Raw genomic sequence first — 25412 nt, 5'->3', positions numbered from 1 at the left:
GAAAAGTGATACGGAACCTTCTAAAGGTTCTTAGTGTCCTACTTCACCAAACAAACTATTGTGAGATGAATGGGCGGGGGTGAGGAGGGCACCTAAAACAAAAGACTTCCTTTCTCCACTCCCTTTTCCTCTGTTTCTTTTGCCAGAGCTTGTTGCAAACTCTTGGAAACATTGTTTGAACATAATACATTTGGATACTTTTATTCTTCCAGGGACTGTGCCGGGTGGTGCCTAGAGCTGACTGCTGTTGAGTAACAGAAAAAGAGACGTATAAGCCCTTCAAGAAATGAAAAGAACAAAGTTACCCGACCCGAGGAGGTTTTGAGTAACAAAAAAGTAAAATGCACTTTACTTAAAGGCACAGCTTATTTCACTTTCCTGGCTCCGTGCTTGGTAGCTGAGAGATGGCTTGCATTGCCTCCGGTTTCTAAAAGACCACAAGGAGTACCGCTATACGTTACAGGGCTCTAAGTTGCGAGCGTTATTCTCGGATTGATTCTGCTCCACGAAAGCAGTGATTGCTAAAAGCCGAGTGCCCACAGCAGCACGCACCTCGGCTGCCTTTCGCGTCCTCCCTTTCAGAGCATCCAGAGAAAGCTGGGAGCTCAGAACCTGGAGGGAATCCTGGACCGGCAACCTGACTCCGCTCGCTGCCGATTGGCCCGCGCCCCGAAGCCCGCCCCCGCGGCCGGGGCGGCCTTTGCACCAGGACCCGCCCCTCGGCCCTGGGAATCGCCGCCTGGCAGGCCGGCTGTGCCTGCCAGTCAGCCCGAGTGGCGGAGGCTCTCTGCTCGGAGCTCCGCCCCCTCCCCCCTAATTGATATTATTGGAGTGTGGAGCAAGCGGCCGGTCTGCAGTCGGAGACTTGCAGGCAGCAAACACGGTGCGAACGAACAGGAGGGGGAAAAAATAAAAAAAAGCTAAACGTGGAGCAGCCGGCCGGAGATCGAGCAGGAGAATCGATGCGAAAAGCGCAATAAAAAAGAACCCACTTCGGAGCAAACAGCATTTAAAAAGCTACGACTCAACTGAAACCTAAAATAAAACCTGCTCATGCACCATGGTTTTTCAAACTCGGCACCCTTCATGGATTATTTTATGCTACATCTGGCTGCTCCGCTTTGCACACACCGGGGAAGCGCAGGCTGCAAAGGAAGGTAAGGTGATGGGAAAGCAAAGTTTGTTCTGACTTATTTATTTAGCTGTCTACCTGCATGAGCCGGCTCGTCCGCGGGGCTGCCGGCCGCGCCTCCGGCGCGGGGCGACCCTCCCCCGCCAGCTCCCCGCCCCCTCACCGCTCCGGCTGCTCCCGGCCGGCGAGCGGCAAGCGGGGCCACTCCGAACCGCCTTCAGCCCCTCGCCCGGGGCCGTCCGCCCGACGGGAGTGGGATTTCTGGCGCAGGCAGTCCGGAGGGCGTGAGCAGCAACGCAGAGCGGCGGGGTGGAGCGGGGTGGTGGGGGGGATGACCAGCGAGCTCATCCTCTAGGATCCCAGGCGGGTCAGGTCTCTTCCTCTAGAGCTCTGCTCTTCCTCCTCTCGGTGCTCGCCTCCGGTGGGGTAAGCTGCGGCTGGAGTTAGTCGGGGACTGGGGAGTGCAGCTTCTAGCGTCCTGGACAGCCCGGCGGCGAGCGGCTGGTGTCCCGAGCCTTCCCAGAGGGGCCGTGACTTGTGTGTGCTCCGAACGCTCGGGTTACTAATGAAGTGCTCACTGCGTCGGAGGAGGAGGCGCGGGCCTGCGGTTGGCGCTCGGCCGCCGGCGCGGAACAATAACGCCGCGGAGGTGAAGCGAGAGAGCGGTGCGCGCCCCGCGGCGGGGACGTCTCCATTCAGCGCGCGCGGCGCGCGGATCCTGGCGGCCGCGCGGACAGCCGGAGCCCATCTGGCTCGGCCGGGCCGGGGAGGCAGGGGACGGGCTGGGGCTATGCAATTAACAAGATGCCGCCTGGGCGACTAGAAGTCCCCAGCATCTGCCCGGCAGTTGAGTCGGAGCGGTCAGACCTTGCGAAGGACCTGGACCCTGAAGGCTAGTTCTGGATGAAGAGAGCAGGTTTCATTTGGGCGGCCAGATACGCCTGTATATGGTTATTTATTTATTTATTTATTTATTTATTTTTCTTCTCCTTTGAACCACTGACAAGGTAAAATACCTTTCGGTGCCTGTAGTTGGAGCTGGGGAAAAATAAATCCTCTCAATGGAAATGTCTTGCTTCTTGAGCAATGTCACAATCTCTCTCCCCCTCCCCCCCTTCCCTGGTCTTCCAGACTGTAAATCTAAGGTTGATTTCCCGATATTTAAAAGCAGAATACTAATAATTACTTGTCCCCGAAGTATGGAGAATGGAGGAATCCGTTATCAGATTTAGGTCATCGTGGCGATGCGGGGGGGGGGGGGGGGGGTTTGTGTTAGATACTGGTTCTTGCTTCGTCTATCCCTGAAAACTTAGTGATTTAGTGCTGCCTTTTTTTTTTCATTCTTTTCGCTCACCCCTCTTCTTTCACTTAAACCACACCCCCCACCCCAACGCCTTGTCCTACTTCTTGAGACAGCCTGACCTTCTGACCCCAGTTTCCACATCTGCAACCAGTGTTGACGCTGAACCCATTCACAGAAATTTTCAGAAAAAAACCATGACTCTGGCTGTTGGTTACGCGTTAGCCTAGGAAGCGACGTCGGCCAGAAACACCCACCCATACACACACCAAAACGCACGTTTCTATTTGCACGACATTAGCGATTAGGAACATTCAGTCCTGGAACCTCGTACTGATTGCTCCGGAATAGCGGGACCTGAGGAAAAGTTTGCACCGCCGCGGCGAAGCCGGGCGCGCAAGCTCACGCAGACCCGGCAGGAGTTTGAGCTATAAATAACTGCATCACTAGGGGGAGAGGTTCCTGCAGCCAGAATGTCTCGCTCGCTTGCTTTTCTCTTCTGGGTGCAAGATACGTGAAGAGGATTCTGATTCTAGGAGGCTGAATTCTTTAAATGCAGAAGCGAGAGGTTTAAAAGGTGGGCGGGAGGGCGAGTGCGCCCCGCTTCTCAGTGGTGACGCTCCCAGCACGCAGCGGCGATCGAGAGCTGCGGTTGTGGGAGCGAGCAAGCCCCGAGGGGCGCCGCGGCACCCAGGGGCGAGCGCTAGGAGCCGCGTCGCGCAGGTGCCAGGCCTCCCCAGGGGTGCCTGAGGGTGGCTGGAGGAAGATGAGGGACCTCCTTCCTCCACTTTCCTCAAACATACTCTCTGGGGAGGTCAGTTCCCGCTACTGGGAGCGCATGTATAAGTCAGAGTCTGACGCTTGGAGGCGAAGTGAAGCTGCTGTTTTTCCTCTTCGTAAATGCCGCCGCCGCCGTCTCTCTCTCAGAGGAGACGCTTCCCGAAAGCCTCTCTCCTCCTCCCGGCTCCTTCTGGAGCTAGGGCGCCACCGGCTCCCTAGAGTGTCCAGGTCTGGCGGAGGCGTAATGGATGCTCGGCGCGGCGGGCGCGCAGGTCTGGCAGCCCCTGCCCCGCCCCACCCCGCCGGGGGCCCCGCCCCGGCCGCCGCCGCCGCCGCTGCCCGCGCGGCGGGTGGCTGGCTCGGCCCGGGCGCGCCCTGCGTCTTGCCCCTTGCTTTTACCCCCCGCGCGGCAGGGCGCGGAGTCCCCGAGCCTGGGCCTGGGTGCCCCACGTCCGGGTCAGCAGCCCGGCGACGCCTCCGTGGGCGTGAGGGGAGGATGGCTCTCTGTGCTCCGAGCTGGAAGGCAAAAGCGCGCACTTGCGAGTTTGTCCAGAGAGCGGACAACGCTGAGACACTGATCACTTTAGAGCTGCTTCTGATTAAGCGCTCAGGGGCTGGATTCGGTTTTGTTTTTATTTGTTAGTTTGTTTCCCTCTTAACTTGTTTGCGGCCACCACCCCTCCGTGGTCCCCGGTCCCCACCGCAGGCTGTGCTGAGGGGTAACAGAACCGCAGTAAACAATCATCACATTGCTTGTTTCACTCTCCAGAATGACTCTCGAAGGTCACCTGGGTTTAAAATCCACTTGTCTCTTGTCAGTGCAGAAGACAAAAATAATAGTGATAATAAATCATCTCAAAAGGAACCCGGAGCCCATGTTTGGTTGTGCTTCGTCCCTGTTGCTGAGGATAAAAACAAAATAAACTTTAAAAATTACTTTATATAAATTTACTAGTCCAACGATTTATTGATGTTCCAAGTGCGAAATACAACTGGGTATTTTGAAAGCGTGTTTTTTCCCCCCTTATCTGAAAGAGAGTCAAGTGTTTGTGACCGACGTTTGTGCTTTCATGGTCTTCCCAAGAGTCTTAAGTGTAAAACATTTTTGCAAAAAAGTATCTCTGTATCTTTCGGTTTTCAGTTGCAGAGAATAACCTTGACTAGAGTGAAGGAGTTGAGCACATAGTCAATGTGTTCCTTTGTTTTCTTAGCGTAGCAAATTTCCATTACCTTTGAAATATACTTTTTTCCCCCTCTAGTGATTATTTAAAAGTTCATATAAGCATGTATTTTATTTAATTCTAAGTTTTAACATTTTGCTGAGGTTGATGTTAAGCACATTTACAAACCTGGAAATATATTCAGTATTATTTCTGAACAAATTGATACATTTGTTAAAATGCTGTAGTCAGGAATATTTTTAAAGAGTAAAAACTCATAACTCTGAATCAGTTTGAGCAAAGAATGAATGCGTTAGGAGTGTAATTGTCTTAAAAAGCAATAAACCATATTGAATTGGAAGTATGATATATATATATTAATATATAACATTTTAATACATTACTTTATGTTGATACTACCAGGAGCATTTGTTTCACACATATAAATTTAAATGAATTGTTTATGCTTTTTGATGATATGAAAGTGGAATACAACTGTTTTTAAAAGTCAAGTCAGGAATAAAGTCAAGTCAGAGTTTAAATATACCATTTTGAGAATTAGCTAATGCTTTGAAATATTTGGAAATTAAAAAAAAAATAGAAATATTGAAAACAGATGTTTGACTAACCCAGAAATATATCTTGTGAATAATGGGCGATTTATTTTCCTCATGATGACATTGCTTGATACAGTTTCCTGTTATATTAATTTTGGCTTAAGAGAAGACACTGTGTGTGGAAAAGTTTTTGAAAAATAAACTCCAATTCTCCAAGGCACGAGGAAAAACTTTGGGCAAATATCACAAATTAGTGACTGAGTGAGGGCTAATAAGGAATTACATTTTATTATGTCCATGTCAATATACTTGACAAAATATGGAGTGCTCAATGGTTTAAAAAATTCTTTATAATATGTAATTACTATGAAATCAATATACCTCATATCATTTTTTTATTCTTACTTTCATGCTCCTTTTCAGTTTTTAGATTTGTTTTAATATTTTAATTGAAAAACCCCAAACGTAAAATGGTGTTGTAACATCTTTTCTCCCTAAGAAAGGGGGATATACTGGTATCAGGTGGGTATTCAGGTCATCATTCATTCACATAGATAACATTATAAATAATGTTATTTAGATTACATTATAGATAGATAACATTATAAATAGATAGATAACATTATAAATCTTAGATCATAAGTGATAATTATATAAAAATTAGATTCACTTTAATAACTTTTACAAATTTGTTTAAATTTTTCATGTAACATTTGGAAATAAAACTTTCTTTTTCAGTACTACTGCTGGATTCTAAAGCACAACAAACAGAGTTGGAATGGATTTCTTCTCCACCCAATGGGGTAAGTGCATCTCCTCACAGAATACATATCACCATTTATTTTAGCAAGAAACACAACCTTCCCCTTCTCCTCCTGAATGGAATTATTCATGTTCTTCATATTTACACGGTTTTAATTCCAAGTATCTTGTTCAAAATTTTGTGGTATTACAATGAGACATTGAGTTCTTTCAGTAGGGAAGGTCTACTTAGTACTGGGGAAATGGCTTAAAAAAAAATCTTATACCCATAATCTTTTGAGTTCTTATTGTGAGAGGAATTATATCTCAGTTTCCATGCTATAAATGCTAACTAATTACAGGGAACGTTTCTTTCACAAACTCACTTAAATCTCTTTAGTTGCTTTATACTTCTTAGTATAATCACTAGGTAGGTTGTATGTAGTTCTTTAAAACAGTATGTGATCTGTTTCTTCTTTTAAAAAGTTTTAGCATCATTCAAAATATACCTTAAAAGATAACTAAAACTGTTATGTGCTCAATATTTTATGTTGGAATTTGGTGTAAAAATCCAAATTTTTATCATGTGCTCTCTGCTGTTAATAATCTGAAATGATGGCAGAGCGTGTACATATTGTAGTAAAAATCTGCTATAACAAATATGAGGAAAAGGTGTACAATAAAAATCTATGAAATTATAAGTAAACCCTAAAAATATTCTGACCGTTGCATTTCACATATCTGGAAAGGTATATTACTTACTTAAGTTTAGCTCAATGTCTTTGTCTTTAGGTCTTATTTTAATTGTGAGAGAGAACACATACTTCATCCCTTATTGAAGGAAGAGGCTCTGAGAAATGAGAGTATGTAGCTCATTGTTACTTAAGTTGGTCTTTGGTACAGTAAGAAATCTGGAGTCAAAGAGCATGAAGTATAAGTGAGGATATAAAAAGTGTAACAGATTTTGCAAAGAGAAGAATGAAAGTCTAAAAGGGATTTTTGAGTATAAGAAGAACATAAAATCAACATGTCATGAACTGGAAGTCAGCTTAAGAATGCAAAATGTGAACACTGCCATTCTTAAAATATTCAGATTTTTCAGCAATTAACATTTGAGAGATTGTTTAAGATCATATTGCAGTTATCTGTATTGGTCAGATTAAAGTATGAAAAGTGACACATATTTTACAGATTAAATATAAAAAGTGCACTGACTTTAAGGTAGGAATGTCATACTTTTCTTGTAACTGGAATAGTTTCCATGAGTAAAATAATACACATTATAGGAAGACATTCACAATAAAAAAGAAACACCTTTCTTACCAATGACAGATGTAGCACATTTTCTACCATCCATCAATTAAAACAAATAGAGATAGAAGATGGTTTTTATCTCTAAGGAGAAGTAAACTGATGTAGGATTGTAGTGATTATAGTATTTCATCAATATAATATACAAAGTGAAAAATTATGACTGTCTGTGTTCTCTTTGACTCAAATAGGCATTTTATCAGTCCAAAGTATCTTAACAGTTAACCCTACATATCTGTAGGAATCAATAGATAATATTAGGGAATGATGATTGACGATGTGTTTTATATATGAAATGGATTGGCTTGCATGTGATTAAATATCTAACAGGAAATAGTGTTATTAAAGTATGTTTCTAGAAAATACTTTCATGAGTATACCATAAAATCACAGTATCTGAACTAAGACTTCTTTCCCAGTGGTGTCATTTGTAGAAATGATTGTAGTCTCTTAGAAAAGTGAAAGAATAAAACAGGAGTTGTGTTAAATGCATTTGTGTAGTCTCACTATTTGCTATATATACAATAGTTGTCCTGAAATTTTCCCCTCTGGAATACATTTTAAATAAAAATTAAATTAACTTGGTTTCGTAGGTCGTGAAATTGATTTATCGTACATACAACAAAGTAATATGATTGTTCTTGAAGTTAGAAACAAGAAACGTTGAGACATATATACTTTTATAATAATTAGCCTTGGTTTCTTCAAGCCGGGGAATTGTTAAAAAGAGCACATTTATCTTTGGAGCTTTTGATTTCTTGGTAGATATCACTATTAGCGTGACTTCTTTTAATAATTTCGATCTAACTAAGAGACTAAAATCTACCCATCCAAATGGATGAATTTAGGTATATTTGGCTAAGTGCCATTTAGACAGATTATAAGCAGCTAACTGAAACAAAGGGAAACATGCAATCATTAATAGTCAGAAACTCAAGTTGTGTTGAGTAAAACCTGCACGTGATAGTGGGGTCTTTGCTGCATTTGAGGAGCTTTGATACGTATAATAAGAATGTAGCAAATATATAATGTCATATAAGAAATTTCTGAATTCCAGTATTTTGTTGTCAGTCATAGTTTTCTGAAAAACAGTTTTAACAGTAGATATTAATATTTTAGAGTATTTTAATAAATTGATTCTCTGATCAAGTTTTACAAATAAAATTCATTGCCGCATGCTTATTAGTTTGTTTTCCTATCTGCTTTACTTGAAACGATGGGTTAAAAAGTGTATTGCTGTGTGACTTTGGATTTGAATACTAACATATTTTCATATTTAGCATTGTATAGTGGGGAAACGATAACAGGTAGATGATGATTTCACTATTATGGTAGCCTAAATATAAAGTGGTAAGTTTTGTAATAATGGTAAGAAAGGACAATAAAACGGTCATTTTAGACTATTAAGACTGTTTTAAGTGCAAGGAATTTATTTGCTAACGGGCAAATAGATAGTATCAAACATGGCTTACTAATCTTTAAATTGTTGCAAACTCTTCTAAACTCATTATTTTCCCTTTTCATGAAAATATATATTTTCTGTAGTATATATTACATCAGCAGATGAATGGACATTTTTAAATGTGCTATTTTTCCTGTCATAAAGCCTATTACTGAAGTATGATCCAGCATGCTGATTTGCCATGTACATTTGATTGTCTATTGAAAGCAATTTATTTATAAAGATGAATCATGCTTTTTTAACTACTTATTTATAGTTGGGTGGCATATGTACAATATTATATATAACGCTGCAATAAATAAATAGCTATGTAAATGTTACTGCCTTATATCTCATTTTGAAAAGATTGTAGAAGATTTCACATTATGAATATCAACATGTTGTGGAATGCTTTTACATTTCAGAGCACTCTTGGCATTTTCTTCCCTGTGTTTTTAGGTACTCTAAGTTTAACATCAACACTTAAAATGTCAACTGAGTTCTCAAAAATTCTGCCATGTATCCATATGCATATGCATTAAATGGTAATTTAAGTAATTGTGTTGTGCGCTTAGTCTATAAAAATTATAATCTCAATGGAGACTATAGACATAAGCAAACACGTGAAAAAGAAACACTAATGCACCAGTAAGCAGATATTAAACAAAATGAAATATTTATTGTATGTGCAAACAACGCAAGCACCCTGAACGGTGTTCAGCCACCGGATGAAGCTGAGCGGAGAGTCCTGTATTCTCAGGTTACAGTGTTTGCCAGGGCAAGAATCTACCTAACTCTTTCAAAGACCACCATTTGTGCTGTGCTAAAGGTTCCTGGTTTACTGTCAAAATAAACATGCTATTATTATTATTATTATTATTATTATTATTATTTGCTGAATGACTGATAGCCTTTTAAATGCATTTTACAGTGGGAGGAAATCAGCGGTTTGGACGAGAACTATACCCCGATCCGAACGTACCAGGTGTGCCAGGTCATGGAGCCCAACCAAAACAACTGGCTGCGGACTAACTGGATTTCGAAAGGCAATGCACAAAGGATTTTTGTAGAATTGAAATTTACCCTGAGGGATTGTAACAGTCTTCCTGGAGTACTGGGAACTTGCAAGGAAACCTTTAATTTGTACTATTATGAAACAGACTACGACACTGGCAGGAATATAAGAGAAAACCTCTATGTAAAAATAGACACCATTGCTGCAGATGAAAGTTTTACCCAGGGTGACCTTGGTGAAAGAAAGATGAAGCTTAACACTGAGGTGAGAGAGATTGGACCTTTGTCCAAAAAGGGATTCTATCTTGCCTTTCAGGATGTAGGGGCTTGCATAGCTTTGGTTTCTGTCAAAGTATACTACAAGAAGTGCTGGTCCATTATTGAGAATTTAGCTATCTTTCCAGATACAGTGACTGGTTCAGAATTTTCCTCTTTAGTCGAGGTTCGAGGGACATGTGTCAGCAGTGCAGAGGAAGAGGCGGAAAACTCCCCCAGGATGCACTGCAGTGCAGAAGGAGAATGGTTAGTGCCCATTGGAAAGTGTATCTGCAAAGCAGGCTACCAGCAGAAAGGGGACACTTGTGAACGTAAGTAATATGTGTTATTAAAATTCCACTTTGCCTTTTGTTCTATTTCAATATCAGAGCTTGTGAGTGATAATAGTTATTTAAACAAGTGAGTTTGCGCCACACTAGCCTTCCGATTCAGCAGATCTTAAGCAAAGTCACTACTGAACTATCAGTGATTCCCCACAGTGATAGTTGCACTAATGGTATGCAATAAATATTGGCAATAATAGCATTTGTTGCTAAGATTTAATTTGCCCTATGCTTGACCTAGAAGTCAACAGTTGCACGTTGGTCTATGAGATTTAAGAGAGGAGACTGAGCAGAATGAGGTGTGATATTAATCAGGATTCAGTGATAGGGTATTGCTCCTATTTTGAAATCTGTATTGTCCGAACTTGTGAGTAGCAGAAGAAAGGACGTTAAGGGGGCTGCTAACAAGACCTTTACTGGCAGGGCACCTACAAATACATTTCTAAACTTTCAGAATATTTTTTTTATAAATACTAAAATTTTGATACAAAAATCATCAAATTTCACTTGATAAATCTCGAGGTTACTTCTGCCAAAGCCGTGTTTCTTTTTTGGACTAAATATTAAAGCGAGTACTTTCCTGATAAGTCATGTTATAGTGGACCACATTTTTGTGGAAGTGGGCCAAAGTAAAGCTGTAGTTATTGTAATACCTCAGTTGGATGTTTTCTATGTTTTGAAACAATAACAGCATACAAATTAGTGAACCTTTTCCTTTGTTTTGTAAAACTGGATTTTCTCTTCTTTAGTATTTTGTAGTCATCATAATTGGCCAGTATTTTTCTACTTAAAACTATGTCACATGGACCTTCAAAATTGACAGATACTTTTCCGTTTGTGGATATCCTAAATATATTCTATAGTAATGTTATATTATTTATGTATCTTTTAATTTATAAATTAGAAAACATAGTGCATACCCAGAAATAACTTTCTATATGTTCTTTGTACCTCAAAGCCAACAACATAATTTTAATAATTGAAAATCCTAGTTAATTTAGAGGGGACTGGATCTAACAGTAGTAACTTGCTATGTGCAGGCACTCTTGCATGTGCTTTGTATACACTAGTTCATTTAATGAGGTAGATTTCATTATCATGTCTGTTTTACAGAAAAACAAAATGGCACTATCAAGGGTAAATTGCTTGTTTGTTAGATACTTTAGGAGGTAGTATCTGTCTTAGCTTAGAATCAAATTCAAGGCATTCTGATTCCAGAGCCTAAGCTTTTAGCAACAATATTGACCTGGCTTCTAACACAAACCAAGGAGAATCCTCGCAAATATTCTGTTTCATTGCTGAACTCAGATGTCTTGCTCTTAATAATTTGGTATATAAATTATATTATTTCCCCATAAAATTCTCATGCTAATAGAATAATTAAAGAAATATAGTTTAAAAATATATTTAGATCTGTGTTGTCCAGTACAGCCACACATGACTTTCAGGGTCTAAAAAATGGCTATTCTAAATTGAAATGTGCTATAAGTATAAAGTGCACCCTGGCTTTCACAGGCTTAGTATAAAAAAAATAAAAAGAATGTAACATATCATTAGTAATTTTTTATGTTGCTTACATATTGAAAGAATCATACTTTAGATATACTGGGTTAAATAAAGTGCAATATTAAAATTAATTTTAATTGTTTCTTTTTTACTTTTTTTAATGTGACTACTAGAAATTAAAAAAATTCATACGTAGTTCGCATTATATTTCCTTTGGACACAATATTTAGATGGAGTAACTGAGCAAATATATTTTTCTATCCTGATTGAAGAGTTAAATATTTAATCGCTAGCATATAAAACACCAAGGTCCCCAGCACTCAATTATCATCCATGATCCAGCTGATATTGTGAGGTGAACTCAAGGCAAAACAAACAGATGCTATAGGTTCAGGTCCTATAGACCAGTTTAGCAACTTCCTTTGATACCCTCCTGAAGGAGTCAAAAGTGTCTTATGATCTGTCCTCTTTCCCTACCCCTTACACTGGTAGAATTTCTTATTGAGGAGATCATTCTACAGGTTCCATACATGTGGAAATCAAAAACTGATGAGGATTCGTCAGTACTAGTAGGTGGAATGCTAACCACTGGGAAATTATAGAAATATTCCTAGTAAACTAATAAGTTCAGTGAAAGGCAGTGTTCTTATCGACTGGAAGTTAACAACAATTACTTAAAATAACTTTAATAAGAAAATTTAAGATTATTGTAGTTTAGCTGTAAAAGCAGCCACTTTGAGTAGTTATACAGATTATGATGGATGTGAAAGTGGAATATAAACTTTTGCGCAATTAAAAATGGGAAACATAATAGAACAGGAATATATGTAAATGCCCAATTAAATTTGTCTAGGAAAAATCTAGGAAACAACATTGTAGTTCTGCTCTTTTAAGGCTTAAAGATTTTTAGAGAAAATTATTGTATTTTTTGAATCATTTTGTGTAATTTAACTCAAATGATTTCTGCATGCATTTATTTGTGAAAAACAAACAGGAACTGTTTGATTTCTATACTTAAGAATATAGGATTTAGTAAGAAAAGGAGTCTTTAACTCCAATAAAGACATTTACCATGACGAAAACACTTCCAATTTCTTCCAAATCGGCAAAATAATATCATTAAATGTGGTACTATTAAAATTATTCATATTTATTTATTTTGGTTTCAAGAATTGGAGCCACATTTGAGTACCAAAATCATTGTCACCTGCAAACCACAGTAAGGTAATTGAAATAAAGTAAAATTACTTCACTGTCATCTACATTAATCGTGCATTGGAATAGGTGGAATTAGGTATTAAAATGAAGAGTTCATTAAAAAAAATGTGATTAGTTAAGATGCCTCCTTATAGTTCAGTTGAAAGTGTATGTGCGCACCGTGTGAGTCAAGTAAATTGTTTACCACATAGCTTTCTTAATTTTAACCTTGGTGATGTTGACAAAGGAATTAAAGACCTTATACTTAACTATGCCACTATGTTCATTTGCAAAAACCTTCCCTTCTTGGCATAATTCCAGTGCATTGCTGTGAGAGTACTTGCCGCTGGACTCAATCCAGGCCTGCCTTTATAGTATTTCTCCTGTTCCTTTCAGTGATCCTGTTAGAGTTTGGAAACAAATTCCAGTTCCATATTGAGAAAAACTGAAGTGTTTGGGAGAGGATGCTAGTGGGTCCCTAGCCAAATGAGGGTAGTTAGCCACTTAAGGCAGTTTATCAAGGCACTTGGTAGAGTGGAAGTCCATGGTGATATTTGTTAGAGTATAATTCGCAGTACGAACACTGTGAAAAACTGATCACAGTTTGGATCTGTTGATGTAGAGCTTTTTTTTCTTCTTCATGATTTTGAAAAAAAGAACTCTATTTGGGAACCACTTGTTTCTCAACCATACTAATATATGGAAAACTTCTAATTCTTCGTGATAATGTTATTATGAAGACATCTCTTCAGTTGGTCAGCAAGCTTTTATTGTCAAAAAATCATTTAAAAGAAATTTACCATGACTTGTCACAACCTCTATGCAAACTAGAAGATTATATTATATTTTACATATATAAATATATTCAGAAGACTAATAAATTACATTCTGAACATATTTGAAATTTTTGGAACTTTTGTACAATTTGATTTTTTTTTTTTTTTTTAAATTTTTTTGTCAACGTTCATTTATTTTTGGGACAGAGAGAGACAGAGCATGAACGGGGGAGGGGCAGAGAGAGAGGGAGACACAGAATCGGAAACAGGCTCCAGGCTCCGAGCCATCAGCCCAGAGCCTGACGCGGGGCTCGAACTCACGGACCGCGAGATCGTGACCTGGCTGAAGTCGGACGCTTAACCGACTGCGCCACCCAGGCGCCCCCAATTTGATTTCATTTAAAAAGTAGAACAGTATTTGTCAAAGTGTGCAGTGTAGTATTATAACTTGGATTTGTATGGGCGATGGGCAGTTTACAATGAACAATCATGTTCATTTTACTGTTTAGCTCTTATCACATTACTGAGTGGTGGAAAGTATTATTTTTTCTCTCTTTTAACATATGAAGGAACTGAAATTCAGGGATATTACTATGTGAGAAAATTGGGTAACAATCCAGTATCCTGTTTATCAGTTCAAGGCTTTTTTTTTTTTCCGCTATACCATGCTGCATACTAAAAATTTGTCCTGGGATTCAGCCAGTGGATTTTAGTTACTAAAGAAATGGTAGAACTATTCTAAGTAAGGTGACCATATGTCTAGTTTTGGCCCCGGGATGATTGTTCTATTAACACCGCTTCTCTTTGCTTTCAAAAGTGTGATGAAATGATAAACTCTGATAACTACACGGTCACCCTAATTGTAAAAAATCAATGGATGTATACAGTTTACAGGCACCTATATCAGATCATAGAGATGTGATCTACTTGCTATTTTTTATATTGCTTAATTTGATTTTCTAAATTAACGCCAAAAATTTAAGCACTGCCTTTAATGATTCTAATGGAAAGGGGAATTCAAATAATTGTAGATTCTAATTTTTATTATAGGGAATTTCCCTCATAGTTACTTCTTGGTATTTTATATTAATACGTTGACAGGTGTGTCATTATTTATGATATATAATTTGTGGGCATATAACATATATCATTGAATAAATTAAAACATTTATTCATTTGAAAGCATTGGTAATATTAAAATCTATGTTGGTTGATTATAATTTTTGAATCCATGTGTTTTTTCCACAGAAAAGTAGCATGTAATTTGTGCCATCCCTTTTCATGATAACAAATGAGGCTTTGTAATATATCGTGTTTATCATCAAATACATACAGAAAAGTGAGATACACTACAGGGTTAATAGCTTGGATGTAGAGTCACAGAGTTTTCAAATTCTGGCTCTACAACATACCAGGTGTGTAAACTAGGACAACCTCTGTAAGCCTTAATTTCCTTAAGTATAAAATGGGGCTAATAAAAATAGTTCCTCCTGCATAGAGTTCTTGTTAGAATTGAATGAAATAATGCACGTAAAAACCCTAAGAATAGTATCTGGGACACAGCAAATAATCAATGAATGCTTGCTATTTATCTGTTATTAATAATGCAACAAGGTGTTTGCTAAGTAAAGAATCTCATGGCAACGAGTGAATGAGATAGATCTCACAGGCCACAAGTAGTTAAATATCCTTTAAGCCAGTAATCTCATGCCTGGTAATTTACTGAAGGAGATATTCAGTGAAAGAAAAAGAATCTTTTACATAACCTCTTCTTCTCCAGCCATGTATATGATTGAAATTAGAAATAACTTAAATGTCCAAAGTTAAGTGCATCACCTTGAATTGAACTTAGTTCTTAAAATATCAGCAATGTGATGTAGGAATTTTAATTACTCTCTATTAATAATTTTGAATGAAAAATAAAGAGTAAAATTTGGTAGACACTGACATTTAGAATATGCAAGATATGCATAGGGTAAAAAATAGATACAAGCATAAATAGCATAATCAATGTGTCAGATTGGTGGGCTCCTGGGTGATCTTTTGTTTTCTGCATTTTTAAATTATTTGGCACATTAACTTTTTTTTTTTTTTAACAGTTTTAAGTTGTGTGTAAACCTGGTATTCATACAACAATACTTTGAATTGTGTCTTGAATATATGGGTTTTTTTTTTTTAACGTTTATTTATTTTTGAGACAGAGAGAGACAGAGCATGAACGGGGGAGGGACAGAGAGAGAGGGAGACACAGATCGGAAGCAGGCTCCAGGCTCTGAGCCATCAGCCCAGAGCCCGACGCGGGGCTCGAACTCATGGACCGTGAGATCGTGACCTGAGCTGAAGTCGGACGCTTAACCGACTGAGCCACCCAGGCACCCCGAATATATGGGTTTTTAAATTAAATTAGCATCTGTGTAAAATACAGGGCTCAGGTGATAGAGCAGTAGTAAATAGAAGACATATTCAAGGCATTCAACAAAAACAGGTAATAGATTTTGTTTGCTTTCTAGTTAATAGATGGCAAGAGCTTGTTTCAAGTGTTTCACATGTATTAATCCATTTAGTTTCAGAGAAAGATTTACTACTTATTTAATCCAGTAGGTAGGCACTGTTATCACCCTGTTTAAAGGACAAAAAATACTCCTACTGAAGTATTACATTATATACCTACGCTAAATTATATATATAAGATGCATATATATACAAGATACATATATGTAAGGTTACATATACATATGATATATACATGCAAACACACACACACACACACACACACACACACACACACTTTTATGTAAGGAAACCAAAGCACAGGGAGAAGTGGTTTTAAGTATCCATAACCTCAGAGTTGTAGCCTGCTGTTGACCAAGGTGGTCTGGTTCTGGAATCCTTGCCCCTCACCATATAGTCCCTACCTCTTTACAGATGGGCAGTTAATCTATCACAAAGTCTTTTATAAAAATAAACATTCTTCCAGGATATTGAAAGGTGCTACAAATCTGAACATTTTCTTTTGTTATAATTTCAAAATATTTAATATCTCTGTCTTTCCCAGTACACTAAATATATCATCTGCTTTGCCAATATCTTTTGTATCCCGGTTCTTTTTTTTTTTTTTTTTTTTTTTTTATGTGGCAGACAGGATGCACGTTTGTCAAGCACAACATAGATAGTATTACTTTATTAATCAGAAAATTTCAGGCTTCTTATTACCAATAAAAAATTCCCTGTTTCCTATCCTGGCATTTAAGTCCTCCAACTTGACCCTAATCTTCTTTTTTAACATTTGCTCTCATATTTATTGTACTTAAAGCCCCTGTTCCCCTGCCTGAACTGGTCTGTCATTCTACAGATATTTTTTATGATGCCCTATATATTTTAACATTTGGCCCCAAATAACAGGAAAAAAAGTAAACTATCTGGCCTCTCACAATTACCTATTGTATCTCAATCCCTGCACATTCCCCGACTTCTTCAATGACCTCTGTCTCCCAAATTCTGATAGAGTTACTGGTAGTGACACTCTCCTGGGACTTACCTTGACTTCCTTCTTCTACCTGCAGTGCCACCTTCCTGTCTCAGCTCCTTGAATTTTGCCTCTCCTTACAATTGCAAATTAAATGACTTATTCCCTGTTTGATCATCTCTTCTTGTGGATACTTATAAGTAACTTTGCCCTTTCCCTATGGAATCATCATACACAATCTGATTTTAAATCCTTATTTGAAATTCCTTTTACAGCTTCTGAGCTTCTTACAACCAAAAACTTACTTAGCGTTTCTACTACTGACCATAGTACCCAACTAGCTCAGTTCTTGTATCACCTTAGTCTTCCAATAAATGTCTGTCACCTTTCTTAAAGACATTAATCATACACTGCCCACTGCCAAGGCATATAGTTGTTGTTGTTGTTTATTTCATATTCATGTCACTATTTAATTTCTTGTTGTATATGGCTAGCCCCTATGATTAGCCTTAAATCATACGAGTATGGAGGACTCTTTGTTATATTTTGTTCTCATAGCATATAGCAAGATGATATGCTAATAATTAGAAAACCTGAACAGAAGACTGCTCCAGATATGGAATTTATTTCTCTGAAAAATAATATATAACTATTTACATTATTCATTGTCATATTCCCATTCTCTCTTTGTCACTTTGTGTGTCTTTCCGTTTCTCTGTTTCCCTCCTCTAATGAAATTAAAGCCATTTCACCCTTGTTGCTAATATCTATGTCTTGAGAAAGAGAGAATTCTATGAGCCTGGTAACATTTTCTAAAGTAAGAAAGTCTTGGGGTGCCTGGCTGGCTCAGTGGAAGAGTGTGCAACTCATGATCTTGGAGTTGTGAGTTCAAGCCCCACATTTGCTGTAGAGATTACTAAAAAAATAAATAGTCTTTAAAAAAATAAATAAGGTCTTTTTTTTAAATGTTTTTACTTATTTTTGAAGGAGAGAGAGACCGAGTATGAAGTGGGGGAGGGGCAGAGGGAGAGGGAGACACAGAATGGGAAGCAGGCTCCGGGCTCTGAGCTGTCGGCACAGAGCTGGACGCGGGGCACGTACCCATGAACTGTGAGATCATGACCTGAGCCGAAGTCGGATGCTCAACCGACTGAGCCACCCAGGTGCCCCTAAAATAAGAAGGTCTGAATATATTTATGTTTATCTTATATGGGAAAGTGACTTTTGTTATAAGATTATTTTCTTCCAAATTAGATATTTAAATATTATCTTACATTATAAAACCAAACCAAATAATAGAACCTGAGACATCCATCCTTAAGCTAGTATTATACTGTATTCTATAAATCAGAAATTACATAAATTCAGTGTCATATCCAAATATATTTCTATTTGAGTTATAACTACATTACAATTTTTTTATACTCTTCAATTATTCACTGTCAGAAGCTTGTACTGCTTGTTTAAGGCATTTTTTGAATAGGTTAACCGTGCATAGATCTGGAATGAATGCCATCTCTTTGCTCCTCTCCCACAGGGCCTTTTATAGAGTAGCTACTGTTACTAGTTCTTCCGTCCTTTACAGAGATATTTGCTCATAATTCTTCAAAGATATGGAAAAATATCATTATCATAGTTAAATTAGAGTCATATTGCAATTTCTTACTAGGACTTTGTAGACTTCACTTAAAATTATACCGCTTTTTACTCGTCTTCAGTCATCTTTGTATGTGCCCACTGTGCATTGACATGGGTAAGTATTCAATAATAAAGGACAGGTAGAGGAAGATGTGAAGTGAGGAAAAAATAAGGAAGGAAGGAAATCTGAAATTAATGTACAGGATTTATCTTGTTATGATGATATGACTTCAGAACATTTCTAATTGTCCTAACTTTGGCAAGTATATGGTTAATATTTATATTTCCAGTGGAAGCTTAAATAATTGGCATTAATTTCTGGCAGGCAGTATCATAATACAAATCAATGATACCTGAAAATTTTGAATTTGATCTTATTTATGTATCCAATTTCTAGCCATTTCCTCTAAGATTATTGTCACTATAATTATAATCTACAAACTGTCTTATTTATGATGATATTGTGCATATTCACAATATTATTTTGTGCAACTAACAATATTATTTTCATGGGAGAAATTTGACCTAGCTGTATATTTGATGTTTTCCTCTATGTGTATAAAAACCTGATGCATGGATCAGAGAGGAAAATCTTAGAAAGCCTCTTTATTCTAATTTTCCTCACATTGAAGAGAATTTAAGCTATCCCATCCTCTGCAAAACATGCTACAAATTTAGTTTATGGAAGCATGTCTTTATTAGGGTATTCATGCAATGTTATGTGAAAATAGAAGGTTACATGCATATATAATTTGAGGTTTTAAAAAATTTGGTAGCAAAAGCAAAGCTTTTAGTTTAGGTCAAGTTAATTAATTATGCACATTACTTTTTGCTTTCTATCTGTGATGTCAACTTTGTTAAAAGCTATAGAATCTGTGCTATAGAATGTATACATCATGGTATTTTTTCCATAAAACAGCATTTCATGAGAACACAGAATAATGCATACCTCAGTTGAAATAAATGTGTATTATTTCTCGCAAATTCTGTGGTCTTACAGAAGGTTTATTATTTAGTTTACTTTGTTTAGTCTGGGGTCAATGAATAACATAGAAAACCAGAGAAAATGCATTCTGGAATATAGGAGGTTAGAATTTTTTTTCATGGTTACATTTTTTTTTGTGCTGTGGATTTTGAGCATTTACATTTCAAATGAAAAAATTACTTTTGATGATGATATTATCTCCTGCTTCTAATAGAAAATCAGGAGGCTTTGAAAGGACACTTACTGTGTTTTATATTTTGTTTCATGTTTTACCCAACTAAAACCTAGTTTAGCTTCTCACCTGTGGTGATATTAGCCTCTGACCTTCACTGAGGCCATTAACACTAAATTACAGCCTTTTATAGAAAACCGAGATTTGGAGAAGGGAGCTCCATGATACTTTTATTAATAAAATAGAATATCAATCAGATATAATAATTACCTACATATCTTGCATTTATCATTTATCAAAATTGTTTAACAATCTGTTGTTAGTGTTACCCACTCTACTTTTAAGAATATTCTTCTGCAAAAGAGGGATTAAGGGTGGGGATGGCTTAGGTGTGGAGGGGTAGGATATATCTAAATCACCAGATATAATAAAAGTTTATTCTGAGAAAAATAAACTGAATATTAGTGACTTTACTATACTACTCTGTATTTTCCAGTGGATTTATATGTTCTATGTTTATTTAGTAGTTTGTTTTTATTAGCTAAACTAGTTCCCATGTAGACAATGACATCTAATGGCATTAACTTACCTAATGACATTAATTAATGACATTAATTTAAACGAGTGGATGGCTTAAATAAATAAACTTGATTGATTTAAAAGAATTTATTCATATCTACAACTTTAACAGACAAAATAGCTTATACTACGTAGTGTTTCTATTTCAGTTGACCTTTTCCTGTGAAGTAGTTTTATACTTGAAAAGAGGTGTGAGATAGGACAGGTACCTTACTGAGTCAAATATATACATTTCTTATAACACAATTGTTCTATCGACATTCTTAAACTCCTTGAGGGTATAATCCCTTCCAAGACAATTAGAATCATAAATTCTTGGAGTTTGAGTGTACCTTAAAGATTATAAAAATAAATGAGAGGTTTTTTTTTTTTTTGGCTTGCTCTCTTTTTTTAAAAAAATGGGACAACTAAAGACCCAATTATAGTTGTAACAGTTCATGCATGACATATCCCAAAGTAAATCAGAACTTACCTCTTTCCATTTGACATTACACACACACAATACATACATACGCACATCTGTGTCTATACATATATATCCACATGCATAGATATGCATGCATGCATGCACAATTACCTGACCCCATACATACATTCACTGACCACTCCTACCTGCCCCAGGGTAAAAAACATAGGTCAACATAATGGAACAAAAAATTAAGTTTATTTTTCCTTGACCCATTTTTAGATTTCTAATTGCTCTGCACTAATATTTAATTTGTAAGTGCTGAATAATTAAGATTTCTCTCTCTGTGGAAATCTCAATTGACTTTTACAAGGAGGTGGAAAACTCTTACAGGATATTCTTGGATGATTGCATATTTAAAAAGGAAAAAAAAACAAATAAAGCTACCTTAGTAATGTCATTAAATTTTCCTTCACAAAGAAAAACATTATAAACTAACTTTTACTCCTTTATTTTCAAGTAGATTGTTTAGTTTTCCTATGCCATATGACAAAGTCAAAAATTTTTTTCTTTTTTTAAGTAGAATTTCAATTCTTGTAGTATTTAGCAGATCGTAGGATGGTGAATTTTAGCAATTGCATGTTATAAGTATTGTTGACAATTGTATGTAAATGTGCTTTAAAATGAGAATAGTGAACACCTCCTACATTATCTGAAATCTAGAATTGGGAGAGGGGCAGAAACTCTGACATATAACCTTGTGGTTTCTAACTGGATCTCCTCTGAGAAACCTTCAGACCTTAGCCCCTCGGTCCTTGCAAGGGCAGAGGGACAGTCAGGCTTCTGCAAAGTCTATTTCTCAGACTGACCTTTAAACACATGCTAAGCTTAGACATTCGGGTTGTGAGCTGGAGCTGGGAAAACATGTGGTTCCAAGTTTAATACGTTGAGACAGTGTTTTAGTTTGCAAAGGAAACCTGATAGGGACTTTTAAAAGTTTGCTATTTCAGTCCATTGCTTCTTGCTGTTTCTGACGTTTATTCTGCACAAACATGATGTTACGAGAGTACTGTTTTTCAAAGTTGAACCTAATGGTTTGATCATTTTACCACTTTTTAACTTTTTCCAATATAACAACATGCTACTGCACTTCAAATTTCAAATGGCTCTCTTCGCTGAGTTTCAGGATATTTTCCAGCCCATCACTCTATGTGTAATCACCCTTCTTTCTAACATCCTTTATCCTTCAATGTTGGAAAGTGGATGTTCTTTCCATCCCTGCTGTCTCTGATTTCTCCTTTATCCTCCTGCATCTTTTTCTATAGTGTCATAGACTTTGGCAATAGGTTTCATTGCTTTCAGAAAAATTTCATGCTATTCCCTGGTTTGAAACTTATCAGAACATACCTTCCCATCTACTAACTGGATTCAAATATTGAAAGTACATCTTCCTTACCCACTCTGGGTTTTTATTTATTGAAATCTAGGCAGATAGTTGGCAACATTTTGTCTTTCGCCTTCCTTACCTGACAGTAATTTATGTATTATAAGTTCAGTGCTGTGCATATCAATTAAAAAGAATTCAACCTTATTAATAGCTATTGCTCATTATTATTGCAAAGTTTGATCGATGAGTGCGTATCTTTCTGTTTTGACTACTCTCCATCCTTAGCAGAAGTTTTTAATTAGGTATAACAACAAACAATTTTACCTCTTCAGATCGTTGATCATATTCATTACTTCACAACATTTATAAAACTAAACTTTAATATTCAATTTAGAAGAAAGTGTCATAATGGGAAGGTAAATTTATAAATAAAAATCACAAGTCATAATATGTAGCAAGACTTTCATAATTTGAATTCTAACTTGTTTTTATTGAGCTAAGAAAATAAGCCATACTTGGATCCATGCTGACAGTTACAGTTCCAATTGTAACGTCTGGACTGTGACTATACAATTCTAGAATTACCACTGTCAGTCAGTATCATAAAGGAACTTAGTCAAGATGCATATATGAATACCTAATTAGTTAAAGTTCTTAATGCTTGTTTTTTGAAAAAGCTGTAACAGTTTTGTTTGGCATGTTTAAATCTGAGAAAGAGAGATGGGACTTAACAACACAGGGGAGTATAGTAATAATTTAAATAGGTTTGGGTCTTTTTTTTTCCACCAGGAAGGAAGACTTAGGGAAAATACAAAAAAGGAACAAGGTTAGGAAACTGCCACAACTTCTTCTGATCTTTAGTTTTTTAAGGATTTTCTGTCATTATGTACTCTATTGAGGAGACAACAAACTACGTGTTAGGTCTGTAAAAGACAGCATAAATATTCAGGGCCTGTGAATACAGCTCATTTAAGCTTATATGATACAAGCTGAGACAAGGTTGACTTGTTGAAAAGCAGAACACTAATGTATACCAGAGTTTGCATTAAGCACATCTTTCATTGCAGCCACTTGGTTTTGTTTTTGCTTTTGTATTTTTTTTTAACCATTTCCTAACGTATGAGATGAAAAACAAACAAACAAAACCTCCCTGAAACAAATCTGCTTTTGCATATAGGCTAATCTATACTGACAATAATATACGTTGTAGTATTATAAACCTAAAGGGCATGCTTATTTATTATTCATTAATGTCAATGGATAACTGACTGTCACTTGCAGTCAGAGTGGAATCTGACAGAATGCTGACATTGATTGACGGACATGCTCCTGAGAATCTGCATATGTGGACTGCTTAGGTCAGTTGAACACATAAAACCATCCCAGACCCAGATTGCGCATGAAGAATCTTATTGGTATTTTTATTTAAAAAAAAAAATTGCATAGACGTAAGAACTCATTTAATCTTAAGATTAATTTTAGATCTTTAGTGCCATAGTTATTAAATAAAAGTAGTAACTGACTTGATTTAAAACAAAAAATTAGGTTCCTGATGTTTCTGGCTCACTTCCTAGAGACAATTTTGATTTTGTTCACTCTGTCTTCTAGAAAGAGAAATAAATAAAAAAGTAAAGGTTGAGAGTTGCTTTATATACACATACCTGAAATTATTGGCATTGTATTGAAGGAAATACTATTTAATTTAGAGCCTAAAAGTCAAAGGCATTGATATACAGTCTATATGATATTAAAAGAAAAGTGAACTTGTTCTTGAATTTTTTCCTTGAATTGTCTCACTGTATTTTTAAATGGATTCCTTAACCCTAATAATTGTACATATTTTAATGAGAGTTATTACTACTGTATCTAGAACAAAATGTTTGGCTACAGAGATTTTAATTAATAGTTATTTTCAACTATAATTTGCTAGTTCTCTCAACATGGATGAAAACATTAACACTAAAAAGTAATATACAGAATTTCAGAACCTTTTAATAGAGGCTTAATGGTTTTATTTCAGAGTACAGGAAAATTATCACATTATATTTTGTCTGCAATTTAACAAAAGGGTTAACCTGAGTTAGAAATGGCATATCCTTATATCTTCAGTTTTATGAAATTTATTTTTATTTTTAGTTCTTTTAGTGCTGAGATAACTATATTTTACATACATATATATTTATTAGCTAACTCTGCCATTCCAGATATGCCAGTATGTTAAATTATATTTTGCATGGAATAATGTTGACAGTTACATATTATATTTTAGAGCTTCTGAGTTAGAATCCATACATACTCAAAATAGTAATTTTTCATAAAATGTGTTACATGTAAATCTGTAAGAACTTTTCATCATTTTAGTGTATGCGTTTTTGAACATTTGAATTTGAGGTTAGGTAATTTCTTTCGGATTTTTCAAATATCAATAACAAATCTCCAACATATTAAAATAGCTCACAGCCAGGATCGTAAAGCAACATGTAATTTATTACATTGTTACAGCATCTTTGTTATTATTAAATATTTTTATGTGTGTTTTTTTTTTACATAGAAAGCACCATATTTCAGTGCCAGCCACTAGTAGAAAGCAAAATGGAGTTCTGAAAATTATATAGAATATTTTCATGTACATTTGTTTTAAAACATGATTATTGGTAACTGCTTATATAAAATGACTGAGAAGTTCTTTGTTCTGCATGACATATTTTACGTATGTTAGCCATCAAATAGGAGGTTTTGATTTTCCGTTTAGAAGAATACTTTGAGATTATCTAAGGGTTAATTTTTACAGACAAATGACATATCACTTTCAACGAAATGACATTGGGAAACTGAGATAAATAGTTCAACATTTTCTGTACTCACATGATGTTTGCCTGTCTGACTGCATCCTTTCCAATAGACAGCAGAGATGCAATTACAAAAAAAGACATCTGTGCCAAGGTTTAGCTAGCCAAAAAGGGCAAGCTCTTGTGTTTAAAAGGTAGAGAATCCAATCGATGAAAATGTCTGGACCTGTTAGCACCAATAAAGCTGAAGGCCACTGGGAGGCTCAGAGAGGGTCTTTTGTTGTGGAGATAGAAAGAGACCCAAACTATGACACTTTAGGGGAGCAGGGTCAGCAAAGAAGATCATCTGTCTTCTTCAGTGGCAGCTTTCTGTCAGATTCTAACCCTGCTCAGTCGAGGAACTAAGCCTCTACTGTTGACACCAACTGATTCTCAGCCAAGTGTAAATGAAGCTAATATTCACTGACCTTATGCAT

The 25412-nt window shown here is 36.8% G+C and overlaps 1 protein-coding gene across 3 annotated transcripts in view; it reads left to right on the top strand.

Annotated features, from left to right (window-relative positions):
- Positions 1-867: 867 nt before the first annotated feature.
- EPHA7 (EPH receptor A7) overlaps positions 868-25412 on the top strand; it is a 169967-nt gene continuing 145422 nt past the window's right edge. For all 3 annotated transcript variants that reach the window (XM_030315988.1, XM_030315986.1, XM_030315990.1), the window contains exons 1-3: positions 868-1157; positions 5668-5732; positions 9354-10023. In XM_030315988.1, coding sequence (XP_030171848.1) covers positions 1061-1157; positions 5668-5732; positions 9354-10023 — 832 coding nt within the window. In that variant the 5' untranslated portion in view covers positions 868-1060. The remainder of the gene's footprint in view (positions 1158-5667; positions 5733-9353; positions 10024-25412) is intronic.

This window comes from Lynx canadensis, chromosome B2, assembly GCF_007474595.2.
Source record: "Lynx canadensis isolate LIC74 chromosome B2, mLynCan4.pri.v2, whole genome shotgun sequence".
NCBI lineage: Eukaryota > Metazoa > Chordata > Mammalia > Carnivora > Felidae > Lynx > Lynx canadensis.
Note: the sequence above shows the minus strand (reverse complement) of the source record. Positions and strands in the feature narration are given on the sequence as shown.